The sequence below is a fragment of the Salminus brasiliensis genome, chromosome 7 (assembly GCF_030463535.1).
Source record: "Salminus brasiliensis chromosome 7, fSalBra1.hap2, whole genome shotgun sequence".
Classification (NCBI taxonomy): Eukaryota; Metazoa; Chordata; class Actinopteri; order Characiformes; family Bryconidae; genus Salminus; species Salminus brasiliensis.
The window spans coordinates 34,077,851-34,097,079 of NC_132884.1; the positions used below are offsets into that span (position 1 = coordinate 34,077,851).

General features: G+C 40.0%; 1 protein-coding gene across 2 annotated transcripts in view; it reads left to right on the top strand.

The window, feature by feature from the left end:
• Positions 1 to 15,354, top strand: part of grm4 (glutamate receptor, metabotropic 4) — a 201,740-nt gene extending 186,386 nt beyond the window's left edge. Inside the window, exons 8-11 of one of the 2 annotated variants that reach the window (XM_072684705.1) lie at positions 108 to 244; positions 1,097 to 2,032; positions 12,246 to 12,495; positions 13,923 to 15,354. In XM_072684705.1, coding sequence (XP_072540806.1) covers positions 108 to 244; positions 1,097 to 2,032; positions 12,246 to 12,495; positions 13,923 to 13,972 — 1,373 coding nt within the window. In that variant the 3' untranslated portion in view covers positions 13,973 to 15,354. The remainder of the gene's footprint in view (positions 1 to 107; positions 245 to 1,096; positions 2,033 to 12,245; positions 12,496 to 13,922) is intronic. The other variant, XM_072684706.1, reaches the window with a different exon arrangement.
• The last annotated feature ends 3,875 nt before the right edge of the window (positions 15,355 to 19,229 follow it).

Consider the following 19,229-nt stretch of genomic DNA (forward strand, 5'->3'; position numbering starts at 1 on the left):
AAAACCTTAGAGTGGTTTCTCTCCTGGGGGTCCCCGAGGTTTCTTTTACAAGGTGCTGAAATGGATTTGCTTGTTCTCTAATCATGTTTGTCTTCTCCTGTTTCTAGGCATTGCTGGCAATCCAGTGCAGTTCAATGAGAATGGGGATGCCCCAGGTCGGTATGATATATATCAGTACCAGATATATAACAAAACTGCAGAGTACAAAATCATCGGCCACTGGACTGACCAGCTGAACCTCAATGTAAGTGTCTTGTTTAAGCCTTGTTCTATATTTGGTACATGTGGTTCATTTCTACTATGACTTCCACAGTTTAGAGTACAGGTGTCTCCTAATAACTCTAGAAATATATATTTCTAGAGGTCCTTTAATAGACTTAAGGTTGGTTTACAAGACAGATTCATTTTTTAAAAATATATAAATTAGGAATAAAATATGTATTACCATAGCATCATAAAGCACGGTCTATTACAATATTCCTTTTTTCTTTTTCTTTTTAAAATTTGTTTGTTGAATTTTTCCTTATTTTCTCCAAATTTGGTACTGCCATATAATCCACCCATTCGTAGCTCCTCTCAACACTAGGAGGGTAAGGACTTATCACATGTCTCCTCCCACACATTCAAAGCTAGCAATCATCTCTTTGCTGGGCAGCCTACATGCTCTGAGGAAAGTCCTGGGTTCCGAGCTCCACCGGACAAGCTAACAGATGCCTGTGCCGACCGACATTGCTTTTCAAAGTGATAAGTGGGGGAGAGCACCATCTACCAACTGGGAGAGAGCATAACCAATTGTGCTCTCTCGGCTGCTGATGGCAAAGCAGCATTGTGACCCCTGGGCCACTGTGGTAGAACATTAGACCACTAAGACATTCAGAGCCCTATTCTTTTCTACTTTTAAAGTATGACTAATCATTGAGCAAGAATTGCCGAACAGTCTAGAGAAAGCCCATGTTAGCCTTTGTTAGCAGATGCCTCATCAATCAGTTGACAGCTGTCAGATGTTCTAAAACAGAAAACAGATTTTTAATTGTGTTTGTGTTTCAGTTACTGAACATTGTGAATAGTAAGCAGTTTATATGCTTGTGTGTCTCAGATTCCAGCAATTCAGTGGCCAGGTGGTGTAAAGCAAGTGCCCTCCTCCATATGCAGCCAGCCCTGCAAGCCAGGCTGGCGCAAGAAGATTGTGAAGGGCATCCCCTGCTGCTGGCACTGTGAGCGCTGTGATGGATACCAGTACCAGGCTGACCCATTCACCTGCAAGATGTGCCGCTTCGACCAGCGGCCCAACAAGAACCACACAGGCTGCCAGAAAATACCCATTGTTCAGCTGGAGTGGAGCTCACCATGGGCAGTCATGCCCGTCCTCATTGCCATCTTGGGAATCATGGCCACACTGTTCGTGGTGGTCACCTTCATCCGCTACAACGACACACCAATTGTGAAAGCCTCAGGACGGGAACTCAGCTATGTCCTGTTGACTGGCATCTTCCTCTGCTATGCCACAACTTTCCTGATGATCTCTACTCCCGGGGTTGGGATCTGCTCGCTCAGACGTATCTTCCTAGGCCTGGGGATGAGTATCAGCTACGCGGCTTTGCTAACTAAAACCAACCGAATTTACCGTATTTTCGAGCAGGGGAAAATGTCAGTGAGTGCCCCTCGCTTCATCAGCCCAGCATCCCAGCTGGTCATCACCTTCAGCTTGATCTCAGTCCAGCTCTTAGGGGTGTGTATCTGGTTCGGGGTGGACCCTCCCCAAGCCTTCATTGACTATGAGGACCAGCGCATGGCCAAACCGGAACTAGCGCGAGGCGTGCTTAAGTGTGACATCTCGGACTTGTCGCTCATCTGCCTTCTGGGCTACAGCATGCTGCTGATGGTCACCTGCACGGTCTATGCAATAAAGACGCGGAGGGTGCCAGAAACCTTCAATGAGGCAAAGCCCATCGGCTTCACCATGTACACCACCTGCATCATCTGGCTAGCTTTCATCCCCATCTTCTTTGGCACGTCGCAGTCCACGGAAAAGGTAGGGAATTGTTCTGACTCCAAAACAGAGTATATGAGGCGTTTTCAATGACAGGCAGCTTAGCCGAGAGCAGTGTAGCACTTTATTTTTGCTTCAGATCAAGTTGCAACCAATATGTTATGAGCTACAATGTATGAGCTTTTGATCAGCATATTAATGTGGACATGTGCAGCTGGAAGACAAGAGGCTTCTCCTTTGCTAATCCCACTCTGAATCTTCAGAGATGAAAGAGGCTTTGAAAATGGCAAGGATATCGAACATCAGCTTTTTTGGGGGTGATGTAATCCATTGACAGCAAGTGTCTTGGAATAACAAACAGAAGAAAAATAGGAGTAGTACTCATGAGAAAATCCTTTCAAGGCAGAATTTAATTTCAGCTCACACAGCCTTACTCTGCATTACTTATTTTAATCAGAAAACCTGGGACCTTCTGTCGCTGGGATTTAGATAAGAGGGCCCCCTCCTTCTTCTTTCAGTTCTGCCACAAGTTATTTAATTAGCGTTGTCCTTTAGAAAAGGCTAAGCATGCCATGCCAATATGAAGATCACTCCATCTAAATGCAGGCACAAATGATTTTTTTTCAAGCCACTGTGATTAGCTATGCAGTGTAAATGGACAGTGAGAGGGTTGTTTGGTCACTAGCTTGTCCTAAACTTGCTGTGATTAACAAATAATATGTAGATGGTTTTAGAGAATTATTTGAAAGCCTCTTTTTGTCCTTCTCAGCTAGCCACCTTTTTTCTTCTCCAAGCTCCAGTGCCCATAAATAATCGATCATTACCTACTGTTTTGATTTGTAGTATCAAAGGGAAGCTGGACAGAGGCAGGAATTTGTCTTGGCTGATAGTTTGACTGACTGATGGGAATTTCCACCCAGCACTGGCAAAAAAGTGGTGTACGTCACGTGACAAATATACACCATTAAGTGTGCATCAAACAACTATTGCTAAAAAGAATTAACATTTCACAACAGCTGCAGCTCACTATCATCCGAGCTGACAAGCACAGCCGAGTCTGGCGAGGGTGAGATGACATGTCTTTTAGTGCAATTAAATGCCTCTCTTCCTCCTGGCACTTGATTTACCTTATCTGTCCGCCCATTCGCTCATCACTTGCTTACGGCCGAGCGTCTAATCAGCACGCCCACTCCATCATTTGTTTGTCATTTTATGTCAAACCGAACATAATGAATGTCAGTTGAGGCTTTATAAATCAGTTAAACGAGGGCAGGCGGTCTGGCCTCTATAGTATGTAACGAGCACACTAAGTGCTAAACTGTAAGGGCAAGACTAATGTTATCTCATCCTGCTTGTTTTCAATGATAGGGACTGGACTGAGTAGTTTATATTGCTGGTGGTGTATTACTGGAAGTCTGGGGTTACCAATATACAGATGTTCAGATCGGATGTGAACTGAGATTGCATTCGATTTTTGATATCTTACATCTTAAAGGAGCATTAGTCTCTCCCTGTTTTTACTTCAGAAACCATGAAATATATAGAACATAGTTAAAAAAAAGAGTGTGTTGGGTGTCCAGGAAAAACAGCACAGACTCCCTGTGTATCACTATAGGCAAAAAAAAACCAAAGAAACAAAAAAAAATGGAGAGAATTACTACACATGAAGGGGATAAAGTTGGACATAGAATTAGTGATACTTCCTCCTTGACAGGTACATAAATGCTGTGAATGTGAATAATGTAAAACTATCTAGGTAGTGACTGATAAACTCATAAATATTCTTGTTGTTCTATTATTTGTTGTTCGATCTGGTGCCGACCAGAGGAGGATGGGTCCCCCTTTTGAGTCTTGGTTCCTCTCGAGGTTTCTTACTCACTGTATGAGGGAGTTTTTCCCTACCACTGTCGTCTTTGGCTTCCTTAAAAGAGGCTCAGATCCCAATCTTTGTAAAGCTGCTTTGTTGTTGCTAAAAACACAATTTAAATACATCTGAATTGAACTGAATTGAATTTAGCTCATTGCAAAGAACTATCGGACAGGGAATACACTTAACTATTTTCATAGCAGCTAATCGCTACAAGCCTAATTTTTAGTGTTTATAGGTTTATAATTTCACTATTAAAAAGTTAAAATGTTGTAGTGAGCAGTACCACATTCCAGGGTGAAATGCTAACACCATCACAACCCTACACTGCTATACCAAGACGAATCTATAGAGCATATGGGGAGCATGATTATAGATAATTGTAGATTGTTGATTATTCTCACTGAAAGAGATTTTAGAGAAGTGTTTTGTGTTCATGGCCAGGAATAGAGGGCTGATAAAAAGGGACTTTAACTGAGCTAAAAACAATAAAATCTAAACTTTTATATGAAACTTTATACAGCATGTTTCCTTTTAAAACTTTAAATTAATTAGATTAGAAACACACTGTACAGCCATTGCACATCAGTACATCAGATTCCAGCTTCCACATTTAAGCCATCAATGCCCCCAAAGCACAATTTAAATAGATGCAAAAATATATGCTGAACTAATGCTGTCACTAATCAATGAATCAGTGACTGATCAATGAATAATTCACTGACAGTGGTTTCTGCAAAGGACTTTTTATTGCTGTATTTAAATTGTTACACCTTCACTGACTGGCTGATTTACAAGCCTACCTTCAGCTCCTTGAATCCGGCCCCGCGTGGTATAACACATCTAGGTAACTCTGTATTTGGAAACCCAGGCTACGCTGAAAGGACTGAGCTTGACATTGAGCTATAAGTTCAAGTCGCCCGTCCCACATCATTGTGCTGCAGAGCTATTTGAATCTGCCCCCCCCCTTACAATTGCAGCCTGTCGTTGCAGTGCTAAATGGCTGACTTACAGGAGATTCTCTGCCATTGTGTTGTTGACAGAGTAATTACTGTCTCTGTGTGTGGGAGAACGAGGTCCACACCTCTTATTACGTACAGGTGTGTTTCAGAGCTCCAAGAAGCTCCGTATGAGGTCCCCTTCTGTCGCTTGATGCACAGAAGAAAGTTGTCATTTTAACTGTGAGCCTAAAAAAGACTGCAGCAATATTGTCAGGTATGCTAAAGTTGACTTGGCACTTGTAATGCTTTTGGCATAATCAGGTGATAACAAGCATTGTCACACCTCCACATCAATGACATATAACAGTTTTCAGCAACACATTGGGTACATATGGAGCTGTGAAACAGCAGATAGGCAGACCAGAAGTGAGATAATTTGACTTCAGGGGCAATGATCCATAATAATGCACTAATGTAAAGCTGAAATTAGAAGTTCTATCACACATTCTGTGATCCATATTCTCCCAATCTGACCATATGACAATGAATGTATGAATTTACATCACAATACTTTCTACCATACAGACAATAATATGACATTCTCTGACCAATAATAATAATGATAATAATAACAACAACAGTAATAATACCTCAGTTGCTAAGTTACTGCTCTGCCCTGGAGTGTGATGTAATATTATCTACATTTCCAATAGAGTGCAACAAGGACTCTATTTGGGAAAAGTCACCATATTCCCACATGCAGATAAATAGCTATAAGCTAATCTGGTTCATGTTTAATATGTAAATGCTTAGGCCTAGGTTTAGACTGTGTTCAGGCTAATGATAGTACTGTAAACAGATTATCGTAAAATATATATTATGGGACAATGATTAGCCATGTATACCTGTATACCTCCCACTCCTTTTCTGATCCAGTCATAAGGAGGATTCTGTAGCAATGCAAAACTACCTTTACTTTTTCCATAACAGCCTGATCTCCTTTTGAAAACATCCACATTGGTCATTTACTATTATCTTGAATAACAATCCATTGCTACGTTCAGAGGAAACACAACCTCTAGTGGCCAATAAAAGACTACAGGCAATTCCTCTTATGGTCAATTCTACCAAGAAGATTTAACTCCTTAAATACAATGTTACTGTAACGTTACAAGAAGAACTACAAAAATGTAAAATGCAATTTGATAATCTCACCAGGTAACATACCTATATGATTAGCCCAACTGGAAGCCAGAAGATTTTATCCATGGGTTCTATGTTGGCCCCACATATGGATGCCCACCAGGGTCAGTGATGGAATCAGGAGGGGTTAATCATGGGCCCCATCTACAAATGGGGCCTAGATGGGCCCTTTGTGAGATTAGAATGGCCTGCCACAATAGGGCCCATTGGGAAGCCCATCTGGGTCCCAGTAACAACACCTGTACAAACCCAGTCAGAGCGCAAGCCTGCCAAGCATGTGAGCCTCAGATGAGCATGTTGATCTAATCTTAATTTAACCTTAACCTACACCTTAATCTACATCAAAACGTAATCTTAACCTTTATTCTAAACCTAACCTTAGCCTTAATTTTAAACCTAAGTTTATACGTAATAAATTGAGAACTTCTTACCCTTTCTCCATTGATGTTGGTCCATTAATTTCTCTTTTTATTTTAATCGGCACAAAGTTTGTAATTTGTAATAACTCATTTTTAATAACTGTAGAGAAGGTGGGACTCTTTTTGGTAGATATACCAGGTGTCCAAATGCCCCATGACCCAAATCAAAGATGCCCTGCCAATGAAAACAAATTCTGAGTGACAGACACCCTTAGGGTAATTATTAATGATTGGAGTCACAGGTGATTGGCTCTTGTCACTCAACATGATGTCTCACTTTTGCTGAGCTCCCCTTGGATGAGGTTTACAGATAAGGCTGTTTTCAGATGGAAGTTAGCTTCACACAACGTAGTTTAAACTCCTTTTCCTGAAAGCTTCAGTGAATATCATAAGGGCTTTGTAAGATTGTCAGCATTCTCCAGGATCTTAGCAGCTCTCACATGGGGCTGGTTTCTCAAAAGCATCATTATGTAACACTGTCAAGGATCATGATAAGATCATTGTAGTGGCTAGAGTGTGCTCACAAAGATACTTTCCTACTATCTAGAATATTTTGCACTAGACTCTAGTACTGACACTTCCTAACTAAGTTAGACTACTGCTGCAGTGACCATTTTCATGATTAATTAAACAATTATTAAAATAATTAAAAATAATTAAAAACCTAGAGTAACAAAGTTTACTGAAAAACTACTTGAGGAAATACTCATTTGTGTGGGTCACTTGAGTTATGTTCCTATCTTCAGTCAGAACCTGAAAGTTTTGAGATTTGAGAAATAACCAGATTTGAGAAATAACTTTTTTTGTAAAATTAAAGCTAAATCAGTTCTTGATAATTCTACTGAAGACAGTGTTTCATTGGTGTATTTTAATTACACATTTTAATGTGCAACATTTGATCATGGGTGTGTTTTAGGCTGCTTATTAACTTATTAGCCTTCTTTAACACATAGTTACTTACATTGGCTAAAATAGCTAGCTAAGAGACACTTGCAGTAGAACATATAAAAAAACAGCTTTATCTTTAATTAAGTGACCATTCTTGCTATTCTAAAGCAAGAGAGTGAGAAAAAACTGTTAACAAAAGATGATGGGCAGTTCTTTGGCTAAGACTAGTTAATTAGCCTGGCATTTGCTTCTCTACATGCTTCCTTGGGTAGGATGCTGAGCAATGAAAAGAGAAGATTTCCTTGAGTTTTGGGAGGCATATTGGGAAGGTTACAGTAATACTGTATACTTTAATACATCTGAAATTGAATATACATCAATAAGCCATAACATTAGCACAATTGACAGGTGTACTGAAACACACTGATTATCTTCAGTGACAGTGGCATCTGTCAAAGAGGTGGGATATACATATTAGGCAGCAAGTGAACAGTCAGTTTCTGAAGGTAATGTGCTAAAGGCATGAAAAATGAGCCACTTTGAGAAGAACCAAATTGTCATAGCTAGACGACTCAGAACATGAGAACATGTTCAAAACATCAGCCAGGTCCCGTGGAGTGTTTTTATAGATAAGGAATCACAACCGGGCATCTAAGGCTCATTGATGTGATCCATGGAGGCACCTCCACATGCAAAGGATCTGTTGCTAACGTTTTGTTGTCAGAGACCACCTTAGAGGTGTCCATACCTCAAATGATCAGACCTGTTATGGCTGATCAGTGTAGATGATAAATATGTGCTGGTATTGTCTCTTTGCAGTATATAGACACATTATCTAGCACCTGAACAGTAGAACTCTTGGAGAAGGACATTGTTTTGCTTTAGCTTATGAAACTGAATTTTTCAAGGTATTTGAATTGCTTTACAACATATATATATATATATATATATATATATATATATATATATATATATATATATATATATATATATTACTGCTGTGTCCAGGTTATTAAAAAAGCAAAATGAAATTTACCCAAATAAAAGTATGCCAGAAAAAGCACCATTATAAAAGAAAATGCACTTAATTGCAGTCATTTGTAATTAACATATGGACTTACTGGCTCTATAATACTGTTTTAAGATCTAAGAAATAAGCCAATAAATAAATAAGAATATTTGTGATTTGCAAAGTAGTCAAACTCCATATTCTATCCAACCTAAATAATCAACCACATCTAGAGACAAGAGGAACTTTCATTGCATACATGGCACTTAGGTTACTGGTTTCATAAACAAGGCAATGCAGTATGTATTGAGATTGATGACAAATCCAATGACTAAGCCACATGCAATAACGTGGTCTTATTTTTTCAGTTTGATGAGCTTTAGCTCATTAATGTGTAGCATGTACACAGATCGGCTGTGGCACAGGTCTATGCTGTATGCTCCACTGGTTTTCCAGGTCCCATGGTGGGTCTGTTGCCTGCAAATCAGCTGTCCTCCCTTCTGTAAAACTGTCAGGGCTGAGCTAGTATAGATTACCTGGTTAAACGTGACAAAGAGCCCTCAGAGTTCAATAAGTAATTTGGAACCCTCAGCTGTTCCTTGATTTGCAAGGTACTTTGGGGACATCTCAACTTCTTCTTCTTCTTCAGGGTCTTGTTTCTTGCCCCTTCGTGCTGCTGCGGTAGGCGGCTTTGTTGACGTCCACTCTTCGGCAAAGTGCAAAGCACTCATGACTAAGTATCACCGTGTAGCGTGTTGACAGTTCCCCAAAGGTAGCGCCTAGTGCTGCACAGTGGTCATCTGCCTCCACATCCTGAAGAAGCTCGCCCTGGCTGGCTTGGTTCTGGCCGGCCCTTCCTGCCTGCGCTGGGACTCTTCCCCCAGGACAATGGAGAGAGATCACAGCGATGAGTCACTCTTAATCATAGCGCGCAGAGGAGCTAGCGCTGAGGTCACGTCTGGAGGAGCACAAACACACAGCAGTGTTTTAAAGCAACAGCAGGGGGTCCGCGGCAGGGTCAGAGCAAAGCAGAGCCATTAGTCTACTGTGTGAGTGTGGGAGGCTGCAAACAACATGCGCACGTACATACACTAACACTCCAGGCTTGCTTGCTTAGGGCAGTTGGTCATTGTCAAAAATGACGTCACATTGTCTCGGGAAGGCATTCATACGCAGCAGTCATTAAGATCAACAACACACACCGACAACTTTCTGCAATTTTTACTGGGCATACATTTATGTATCGCTTGCTAAATTTCAGATAACGAATAGATAAAAAGACCACTTATGACCATTGCAAAATATATTGTTGCAGTCCTCTTAAATTGTTAAAAAATAATAACGTCATAGGGCAGCAGTTCCCAAACTCTTGTCTTGGAGTACCCACTGCCCAGGTACATCAATAAAGATTTATGGATGGTGGGCAAAGCCCTGCTATGGTTATACTGGGGATGCTTCCCCAGGATAAATAAAAAGGGCCTAAATATGTGCATTATGATTTTTAAAGTGGTTGATAGGTGTACAATTGATTTTAAAAATGGCAATTTTTGTGCTTATCTCTCTGGAGTTGGAGGCCTGTCAGCCAGTGTTGAAGTAGCTGGACATGTCTTGACATTATTACATAGTTGTTTAGTTACATATTTGATGCTATCAGTCAATGTCCAACTCACACAGATCAACCAAGGGTACTGAAGTCAAGCAAAGCTATCTGCTCTCTGTTAGACAAGATGCAGGTCACACAAGGTTATTCCAATACACAGGTACGCTGGTCTCGAATCTGACCTGCTCCATCCTTGCCACAAAGTCATACTGTAAACTGCAGTTGCTGACTTTTTAAGTCTCTATTCTCCAAATAGCAGTGCCTCCAACTGGTTCAAGTGACCTGCTGTCTTCACATATTTTGAATTTAGAGGTGCAATGGCACATCTGACTATTAAATATATGAGAACATATATTTAAACTAATGGTGTATATCAATGTAAAGGAGCTACAGAACAATTGGGGTGGGTGGTGGGGTTTAGAGGCATAAGGAGGCCTCTAAAATTGGTCTAATGACACCACTGCCTTGCATACTACCTGACCCAACTATTCAGCTCAGTAATAAGCCACTCCTAGGTTGAAGTGGTGTGTTTGAATAGGAGAACACTACAATTTGCATGCCAGTGGATACTCAAGGACCAGGGTTTCCTTCGAGCAAGGAGGAAAAATTACTATACAAAAATTATATGCAAACATTCATTAGGAAATGTTCACACAACATAAAGGCGTTTGTGTGTTTGGGGTTATTGCCTTGTTGGAACACCCATTTTTGCCCACAATCCAACTGTCAAGCTGATATGTGAGGTTGTACCCAAGGCCATTCCATCCACTTTGTGCAGTGTACCAGTTCCAAAAACAGACCCAAAGCATGTTACTTCCACCACCACACTTAACAGTTGATACAGTGTTCTTGGATATACATTTCCTTAGTTTTACTTCTCCAAACATCTTTGTCTCATCTACCCATAAACCTTTCCTCCAGAAGGGTTTTATTTGTCTATGTGTTCAGCTACAAAATTCAGTCGAGCATGAAGGTTTTCAGAGCAGGGGAGTCTTTCTTAGATGGAAGCCTCTTACTTGATGGCGATATAAAACTGTAAACAGTGACACTGGTGTTTTGCTAGCTCCTAGTTCAGGCCTGTATGTTGGTGGTCCTTAGGTTGTTCCTATCCATCCAAAACAATTTCCTCTCAGTTTGGGTCTTTTTTCAGACCTAGTGGCAACACCTCCCAATAACTTGCATTTACATTTGCAACTGACAATTTTGGAATCTGCAGTTCCAAACAATTTCTCTTAAGGATATTCTTGATTTTGGTGTAAAGCTATGATCATCAGATCTGCATATAGCCAATGCATATTGCTACCACCATACTAACAGTTGGTACAGTGTTCTTTGGGTTAAATTCCCTTAGCTTTACTTCTCCAAACTTCTTCGTCTCACACATAGAAGGCTTTTTATTTGCCTATGTATTCAGCTACACAATTCAGTCAAGTGTTGTCTCTGGAGTCCCTGACTTTAGAATCTGCATTTGTTTAGAAATGGCTCTAAAGGACATCCCTGATTTCTGTGTAAATCTACCATCATCTGAGGCCATCAATCCTGTTGTACTCTGTGTTGGTAAATCCATCGAGGACAAACCCTTTTTATGCGGACACAGAGAATCAGGATCAAACAAGATGTTAGTAGACCTTGGCAAATTAAAATAACTTGCAGCACCAGAGCAAGGTGGTCTTGCGTGGGTCTATGCATATTTTTGAGACCTATATTTTAGGGCTGCACAAATCGCACCGTCATTGCAATGTCACATAAGGCAAATTCAATCATACATGTCATGCTATAGCTTCCTAGATACAAAATGAAAATTTCCACTGTTCTCATTTGGCATGACATATCTACCACAGGCAGATTATATTCACCCTAAATCATTTATTTTACTCCTTTATCCTGGATACACAGAAGGCATTATTAATATCATGAAGTGTTGGATCATTAACTTCTGGTGAAAGTTGGTATAATTACTGTATTTCTGGACATTCATGTCCATAAGAAGTGTATGTAAACCTCCGACTACAACAACTGTGGATCTACTTTGACAGAGATCTGCTGTGATAACTAGAAGCAAGAAAACAAAACAACTTTATATAAGGCCATGCAAATGGCCTACTAATGTCTTACATGCTTTAATCAGCAGGTGAAGTGTTCTCCTTCTGTGAATTCAGTCATGCTGAAATCATCAGTGATGTGAGGGGTATGTCATGCCAAGTAGTACAAACACTATGAACCTGATCACAGGTGACAGACAGATGGTCAACCAAATGTGAAAGATGTAGACACTAATGGGTGTTTTTCCCCTCCTTTCTTGTACTTTTTTTCTGTTGCCTTTGACAGATGTACATCCAGACGACCACTCTGACCATCTCAGTCAGCCTGAGTGCCTCTGTGTCTCTGGGGATGCTCTACATGCCCAAGGTCTACGTGGTGCTCCTTCACCCTGAGCAGAATGTGGCCAAGCGCAACACTCGCAGCTTGAAAGCTGTGGTCACTGCTGCCACCATGTCCAACAAGTTCAACCCCAAGGTCAGCCTGCGGCCCAACGGAGAGGCCAAGACCGAGCTGTGCGAGAACCTGGAAACTCAAGGTGAGATGGCTTAGAGGAGAACTAGAGCGAGTTATAGCTGAAATCAATCAATTCTCAAGGATTCCATATTGCTGCTTTTTTAATCATAGTACGCTGGATCAGATCAGAATGTAGGAGCTGGTGTTTGGGTTACATTAGCGTTACATTTCATTGCACTCAAAGAACCATCTGATTATGTAAGCCCAAATATGTCCTGATGTCCTAAATGTCCTAAATCTAAAATAGCAGATAATCTATTTAAGATCTGTATATACATGGATGTCCACAGCACCTCTAAAGTATTCAGAATGTGGAAATTAGTTTTTCGGCCTAAATTAACATCAACTTTCACTGGATCCCAAATGGTAGCAGCCTTACTAATGAAAGAAACACACAACTCCCAGAGAACGTAAAATGGCAGATACCACAGTGCTTATATGTATTGGAGTGTCCACTGGGAGCCTGCCTTCAGGCTTAAACTAGCATCCAATTTCATTGGACTCGAAGCACAATCAAACAGTGTAAGCCCTACCAATTGAAAAAAATAACACGACCCAAAAGGGACATCTAAAATGGCAGGCAATCCACTCGTTCACGGATGCTGATTTGTGTAGGAGTGTCCATTGTAATTCCATGATGAAAATAACCTTCATTCTGGGGCCAGAGCAGCTGTCATCTAAATAAGGCAATCTTCACACATCACTCCCTTCTAGTAAAAGAGTGAATTGGCAGTTTAATGCACTGCTTATCGTCTCACCATTTGGCAGATGAGACGATCCTCAACCATCACTCTCATCTTGCAAAACGTTAAATTGGCAGTCTAATTCATTGCTTAGGCATGGTCCAACGTAAATTACCAAGAGGCAAACTGGTTGGATTTCAGTAGCATACAAGTCTCTTGCTGAGCTGCTAATTTGAATATGTATAAAACAGGGCAGCAGACAGATGGGCTTTGTACAACAGCAGTAAATAAAACCATAAACAGCTGAATCAGCAGAAACAACTTTGAGTGATTATGCATTTCCACTCCTCCAACCTGCACGGGCAGAGATAGGGGAGCCTGTGGAGGAAGATAGCTTCCATATTCAAGAGAAATTACAATTTGATTTTGCTCTGGGAACAAAATTATTCATGCTTAGATAAGATACTCTCCTCCGTAAGTAATAAGTACAATTCAGGTAAGGCTTGTAATTGCTTTTGGAAACTGAAGCTTTTTTTCCCTCAACAAAAATGTTGTTACTTTTCCAAGTCGTTCCACACTCAGAGGTGGCAAAACTGCTAGACTATGGGTAACACTAGGACACAGCCAACATTCAGCAGGTAAATTAGCTTTGTCCCCTCTATTGACAAGTTCACAGAGTACAAAAATGCCAAAAAGCATAATACGATCAACCCAGATCTTCCATTTAGGAAGAATAAAATTTTTATGCTGTCTCCTCTTTTTTCAGGACTTAGCCCCAAACAAACATACATCAGCTATAGCAACCATGCAATCTAGCAAAAGTGAAAAAAAGGCCACTTCCTAAGAGTGACTTGTGGAAGACAGCATCTAAAGATGAACCACTCTTATGGTTTCCAGATGGAGGAGAGATATGAAAATGGCCTGAGGACACCATGGACATTTTCTGCTCACGGAAGATCATGAGAAGAACCTGACGAGGAAAAGTGGGACGTCTACGACGTTTCAGTGATGGCACTGTATGTTCCATACTCTGGCATCCAGCAGATCAGACTCCATGCTGGAACCATCTGCGAAATTTCATTGCAGCTTGTTTGAACCTGTTCTACGTTCAGATGTCATACATCTGATGTCACTGCTGAAGGACCAAACACCAACATCTTCAACAACTTCAACCTTCAGGTATGCATACATAGAGGGGTGTCTGGAAAAAAAACAACAACAAAAAAACAAAAATACAAAAAAAAAAAAAAACAAGAAATCTCTTTTTTCCCAGCAGGGTTCCTCATGTTTTCCTCTTGGAGATAGTGACAGCAAAGACCATTGTTTACAGATGTTGAGCATGCTGTTTTTGGCATCCTGTGTTGTGTTGGGTTTTTTTTAAGAACATATCTGGAATGCTTTTAAAAACCATGTTGCTGTGTTGTTACCACAATATGAGCCCTTGTGATATCAAAACTGTTTTTGGTGTATGGAGTGGTCTTTGGGGTAATGTTCGCTTGTGCTTGAGTACAAAAAACCTTTATTAAGTCAACTTACCCTGTGCTGTGGGCCAAAAACACTCAATAGCTGTCACTGCCAACCATGCTTTGGCAAAATTTGAAAACCATGTTTTAGTAGACGGGGTGACATTAGCTTGTTAAAAGTCTTTTCAGGCTCCCCTTGCTGATTACTCTTAGAAATGATTCAACTACTGCAAAACTAAAACTACCAGTGTCCTATTCTGTTTGGGCAATTAAAAAAAAGAAATATATATATATATATATATATATATATATATATATATATATATATATATATATAAAGAGAAAATAACATATGCATAATGCTTTTACTGACTTTTAGAAAAAGAACTGTAGGAAAGAGCAGGAAAAAGGTACTAATATGAAGAACAGTCAGGCGTTATACTGCAGCAAAGCATTTTGTGGATGTTCTGTGAATTTAAGATTCACTTCTTATGATTTTTCCCTCTGTTTTATTTCTTTTTGTTTTTTTTGTTTTTTTTTTGCACTGTTTGTGTTGCCAAAATATGTTCATGTTGACAGTGCTAAATGGCAACTTAATGTGTGTTCCTGATTGGTAATGTTTGCGTTTCGTCCTAGGAAAAACTGAAAAAACAAAGAAAAAGAAATCAGAAACAGTGCCTGTACTAAAGTTTAAAATAGGGAAATTGAGGTATGTGAAGCATGATCATTTTTATACATAAGTTGTTTCTAATAAAAGTATTTTTCAAAACTCATCGTATTTCTTTCATCGTTTCGTGTCCCAGTATCAGTGTGGAGTAATGAAGTTGTCATATGAATGAGCTGGATTGCTAAAATTTAAGCACTGTGACACAAATCATTGCCCTTGCATTAAAGTTGAATTATATTCATAATAACTCAATATAACTCAATAACTCAATATAGTCTTCTGAACATTGAGCATCAAATATATTAGTAAATTAAATTGCATAAATATTGTCTACATGTTTAGTATGTCCAGTCAATTAGTGGACAGTTTATTCTTATTTGCAGGTTAGGATGCCCTCTGTCACATGTGGGGAAGGTGTTTCTATTCTCTAGACTGCTGACCATAGATGTGGTGTTAATGAGATTATGTTGATTTATGATCTCATGTCTCTCGACAAGCAGGCAGTTAGACAGTAGTGCCACTCTACAGCTGTGAAGCCATGTGCATTTCAGAGTCCAAGAAAGAACAGAAAGTTACATTTTCTCAGAACTGCGTATTTTCATAGCTCTAGTAGCTCTAGTGATTTCAACGGTCTAACTGCTGCTCATCAAGTAAGAGGATATAGAAGTTCAAATCCCAGCAAGAGCTCAGCACTCCATTGTCAAAGGCCTCCCAGTCTGTGGACATCATGTGAGGTCAGACTCAACATCTTACAGAATATTTAATCAATTTCAGCTGCAGCTTATTGAATAATGTTTTTGAGGCTCAGCTGAAAATGCATTGCTGACCAAACTGAGATGCCGAACTTTTGGCTGAACTAATTTGAGTTAACTCAAAAAGCACCCTGTGATCAGTTACTTTATCCTTTGAAGTTGGCCTAACTTTGAGCTGCATCACTGATATATGAAAGGTGTTCCTGCTTTTGTGAGAGTAACTGCCTCTGCTCTCTAGGTGTTAGAGCATTGCTGTGAGGATGTGATTGCATTCTGGGCAGAGAGTGTTACAGAGGTTAGGATGTTGTATGATCATCCCTCACCTCATCCTAAATATATAGGATGGAACCTGTCATTCCTAGAACACAGTTCCACTGTTCCACATCTCAATGTTGGGGGCTTTATACCCCACGCCCACGCCCAGCATTAAGTATGATGCCAGTAGGTTTGCGTGTATCTGCTCTAGAGAGTCCTATTCTATTGACAATACTTCTCTACACTGGGCTGGATACGCCATTGTATATATATATATATATATATATATATATATATATATACCTCTTCTAATGAATGCATTATCTCTCTCTCTCTATCTCTCTCTCTCTCTCTCTCTCCCTATATATATATATATATATATATATATATATATATATATATATATATATATATTACAATTTCTGCATATTTTCTTTTTCTAAACTCTTTTAAATTCTCACTGGGCAGAAAAGGCTCCTGGGAACAAACTGGGGGAATATTAAAAGAAATTTCATTAGCTGGAGATATATTTTTACAAGAGGTGGCCGTCTATCATAGAGTGATTTTCAAAAGGCCCATTAGTATTTGTGAGTTATGTGTGCCATCAGCGCAAACAGCGCAGAAGCAGACAGGTGCTATAAAGAAGAGCTATGGTGCCGAGACTTCTTGATGTACAACACCATGGCTAGAGATAAATTACTGCCCACATTGGGCTTATTTAGGTCCGTCTATAATATAGGACATAAACCAGCGGCCTGATTGGAATGCTACTCCATCTCTCTGTCAAAGATGACAGCATAGAGAAGGTGGTGAAAAAGCAGAAGCAGCAGAGCAGAGTGAATTAAGCAGGATGTTAAAGTGCAGTATGCAAAATAAAAGTAGGAATATGGGTGCAGGCATAAGATTAATTAGCATGATTGATTTCAGCCAAGAAAATAAACTCTCCACAGGAGCCCATTTAATGGTGTAATACCTCGTAAATGCATATTTCCATCAGTTGTGTCTAATTTTAAGCCAAGAACCTGTTAACACTGACAGACATATTTACAGAGCATGTGAAAGTATATTTTAGTCTAATGTGTCTGGACATGTTCATCCCAGCCCAAGACTCAGAATCTGCTTTTCACACACAGTTTGGTGAAACAGCACCACTTTGTGGTTAGTCCATTAGGACTCTAAAGTACACACACACACACACACACACACACACACACACACACACAAACGTCCAAAGTCCAAGGTCCATAAATGGTGTATTGGCATATTCATTTACTTTCAAAGAGTTATAGTGCCATTGAACCTCACCACTTTCCATTCAGTCTGGTAAGTTTTTGTCTTGTTTTAAGTTCTGAATAGATGGAGGGGAGGTATAACCTGGGTTACGTTCATCATACTGCCATCAAACAGCACATAGCTCATGGCTCGAGCCAAGTAAGTACTAGTATAAAAAAAACAGAACGAACGTTAGGTCACTGTCTTACTTTATCAGACTCATTATTCAGTGATAAGTAAACCAGTCCCAACTGGCAGAGTTATTCTTAGTTAGAAGTGAGGAAATCAGTCTAGACCCACCTTCAGTTCCTGGGCATTTAGGAGTCAATATCAAGGCTTTGTTTGGATATTACAGATGTTGGGAACTACAGAAATTGTGTTTGACATTTTGTAGTGCTGTTTAAATTCTCAGGGAAAGACCTGCTGCTTCCATGGAGGTTCCCCAGTCAGTTCACTGTACAGCAAATGTCATGCTGGTTACGAGCTAAAGCTAGAGTACACCCACCCAACAAATACCACTACTCCAACTTACATATGAAGGACATGATGGACAGTGTTAGACTAAAACCTCATGAACCAGCGTGAATAGGGAGAACACTGTAGAACGGTTTAAACAGGATAAAGGAATTTAGAAAGGTCTGAACTTCAGAGAACATTGTAGAACAGTGGGAATCAGTAAATCATTCTAGAACAGTGTAAAAAGGGGAAAACAATCAAGAACAGTGTAAATTAGAAAGAACATTGTGGAACCGTGTGACTTAGAGAGAACGTTCTAGAACAGGTAAAATGGAAGAGGCCATTCTTCAACTTGGGAGAACATTGTAGAACAGTGTGACTTGGAGAGAATGATCTAAAACAGTTTGAATTAAAGAGGCCATTTATAAAACAGTGTGAACTTGGGAGAACATTGTAGAACAGTGTGACTTGTAGAAAACATCTACAACATTTTAAATGGAAGAGAATACTCTAAAACAGCATGAACCTGGTGTGAATAGGAAACACATTCTAGAAAAGTGTGAAAAGTGGAGAACATTCTAGAACAGTGAATTAGAGAAAACATTGTAGAACCGTGAGACTTAGAGAGAACGATGTAGAACAGTTTAAATGGAAGAGGCCATTCTAAAACAGCGAGAACTTAGGAGAACATTGTAGACAGTGTGAATAGGAAATACATTCTAGAACAGTGTGAAAAGTGGAGAACCTTCTAGAACAGTGTGAATTAGAGAGAACATTGTAGCACAGTGGGAAAAGGGGAGAACATTCTAGAACAGTGCGAGTTAGAGAGAACATTCTAGAACAGTGTGAATTAGAGAGAACATTCTAGAGCAGTGCAAGTTAGAGAGAACATTGTAGAACAGTGTGAAAAGGGGAGAACATTCTAGAACAGTGTGAACAGGGGGACAACGTTCCAGGAGAGGGCATTCTTGAAGCGTTAATTGTGAGAATAGTCTAGAACAGAGCAAATTAGGGAAAACATGCTATAACGGTGTGAAAAGGGGAGAACATTCTAGAACAGCATGAATGAGAGAGGCTATTCTGCCAGAACAGTCTAGGACAGCAGGGGAGAACATTCTGGAGTGTTTCAGGTCTGACACATCAATCAAACATTAGGGTGTTTTGGCTTGAGCTCTAGTCTTGTTAAGTAAACTGTTCCAAACCCAGTG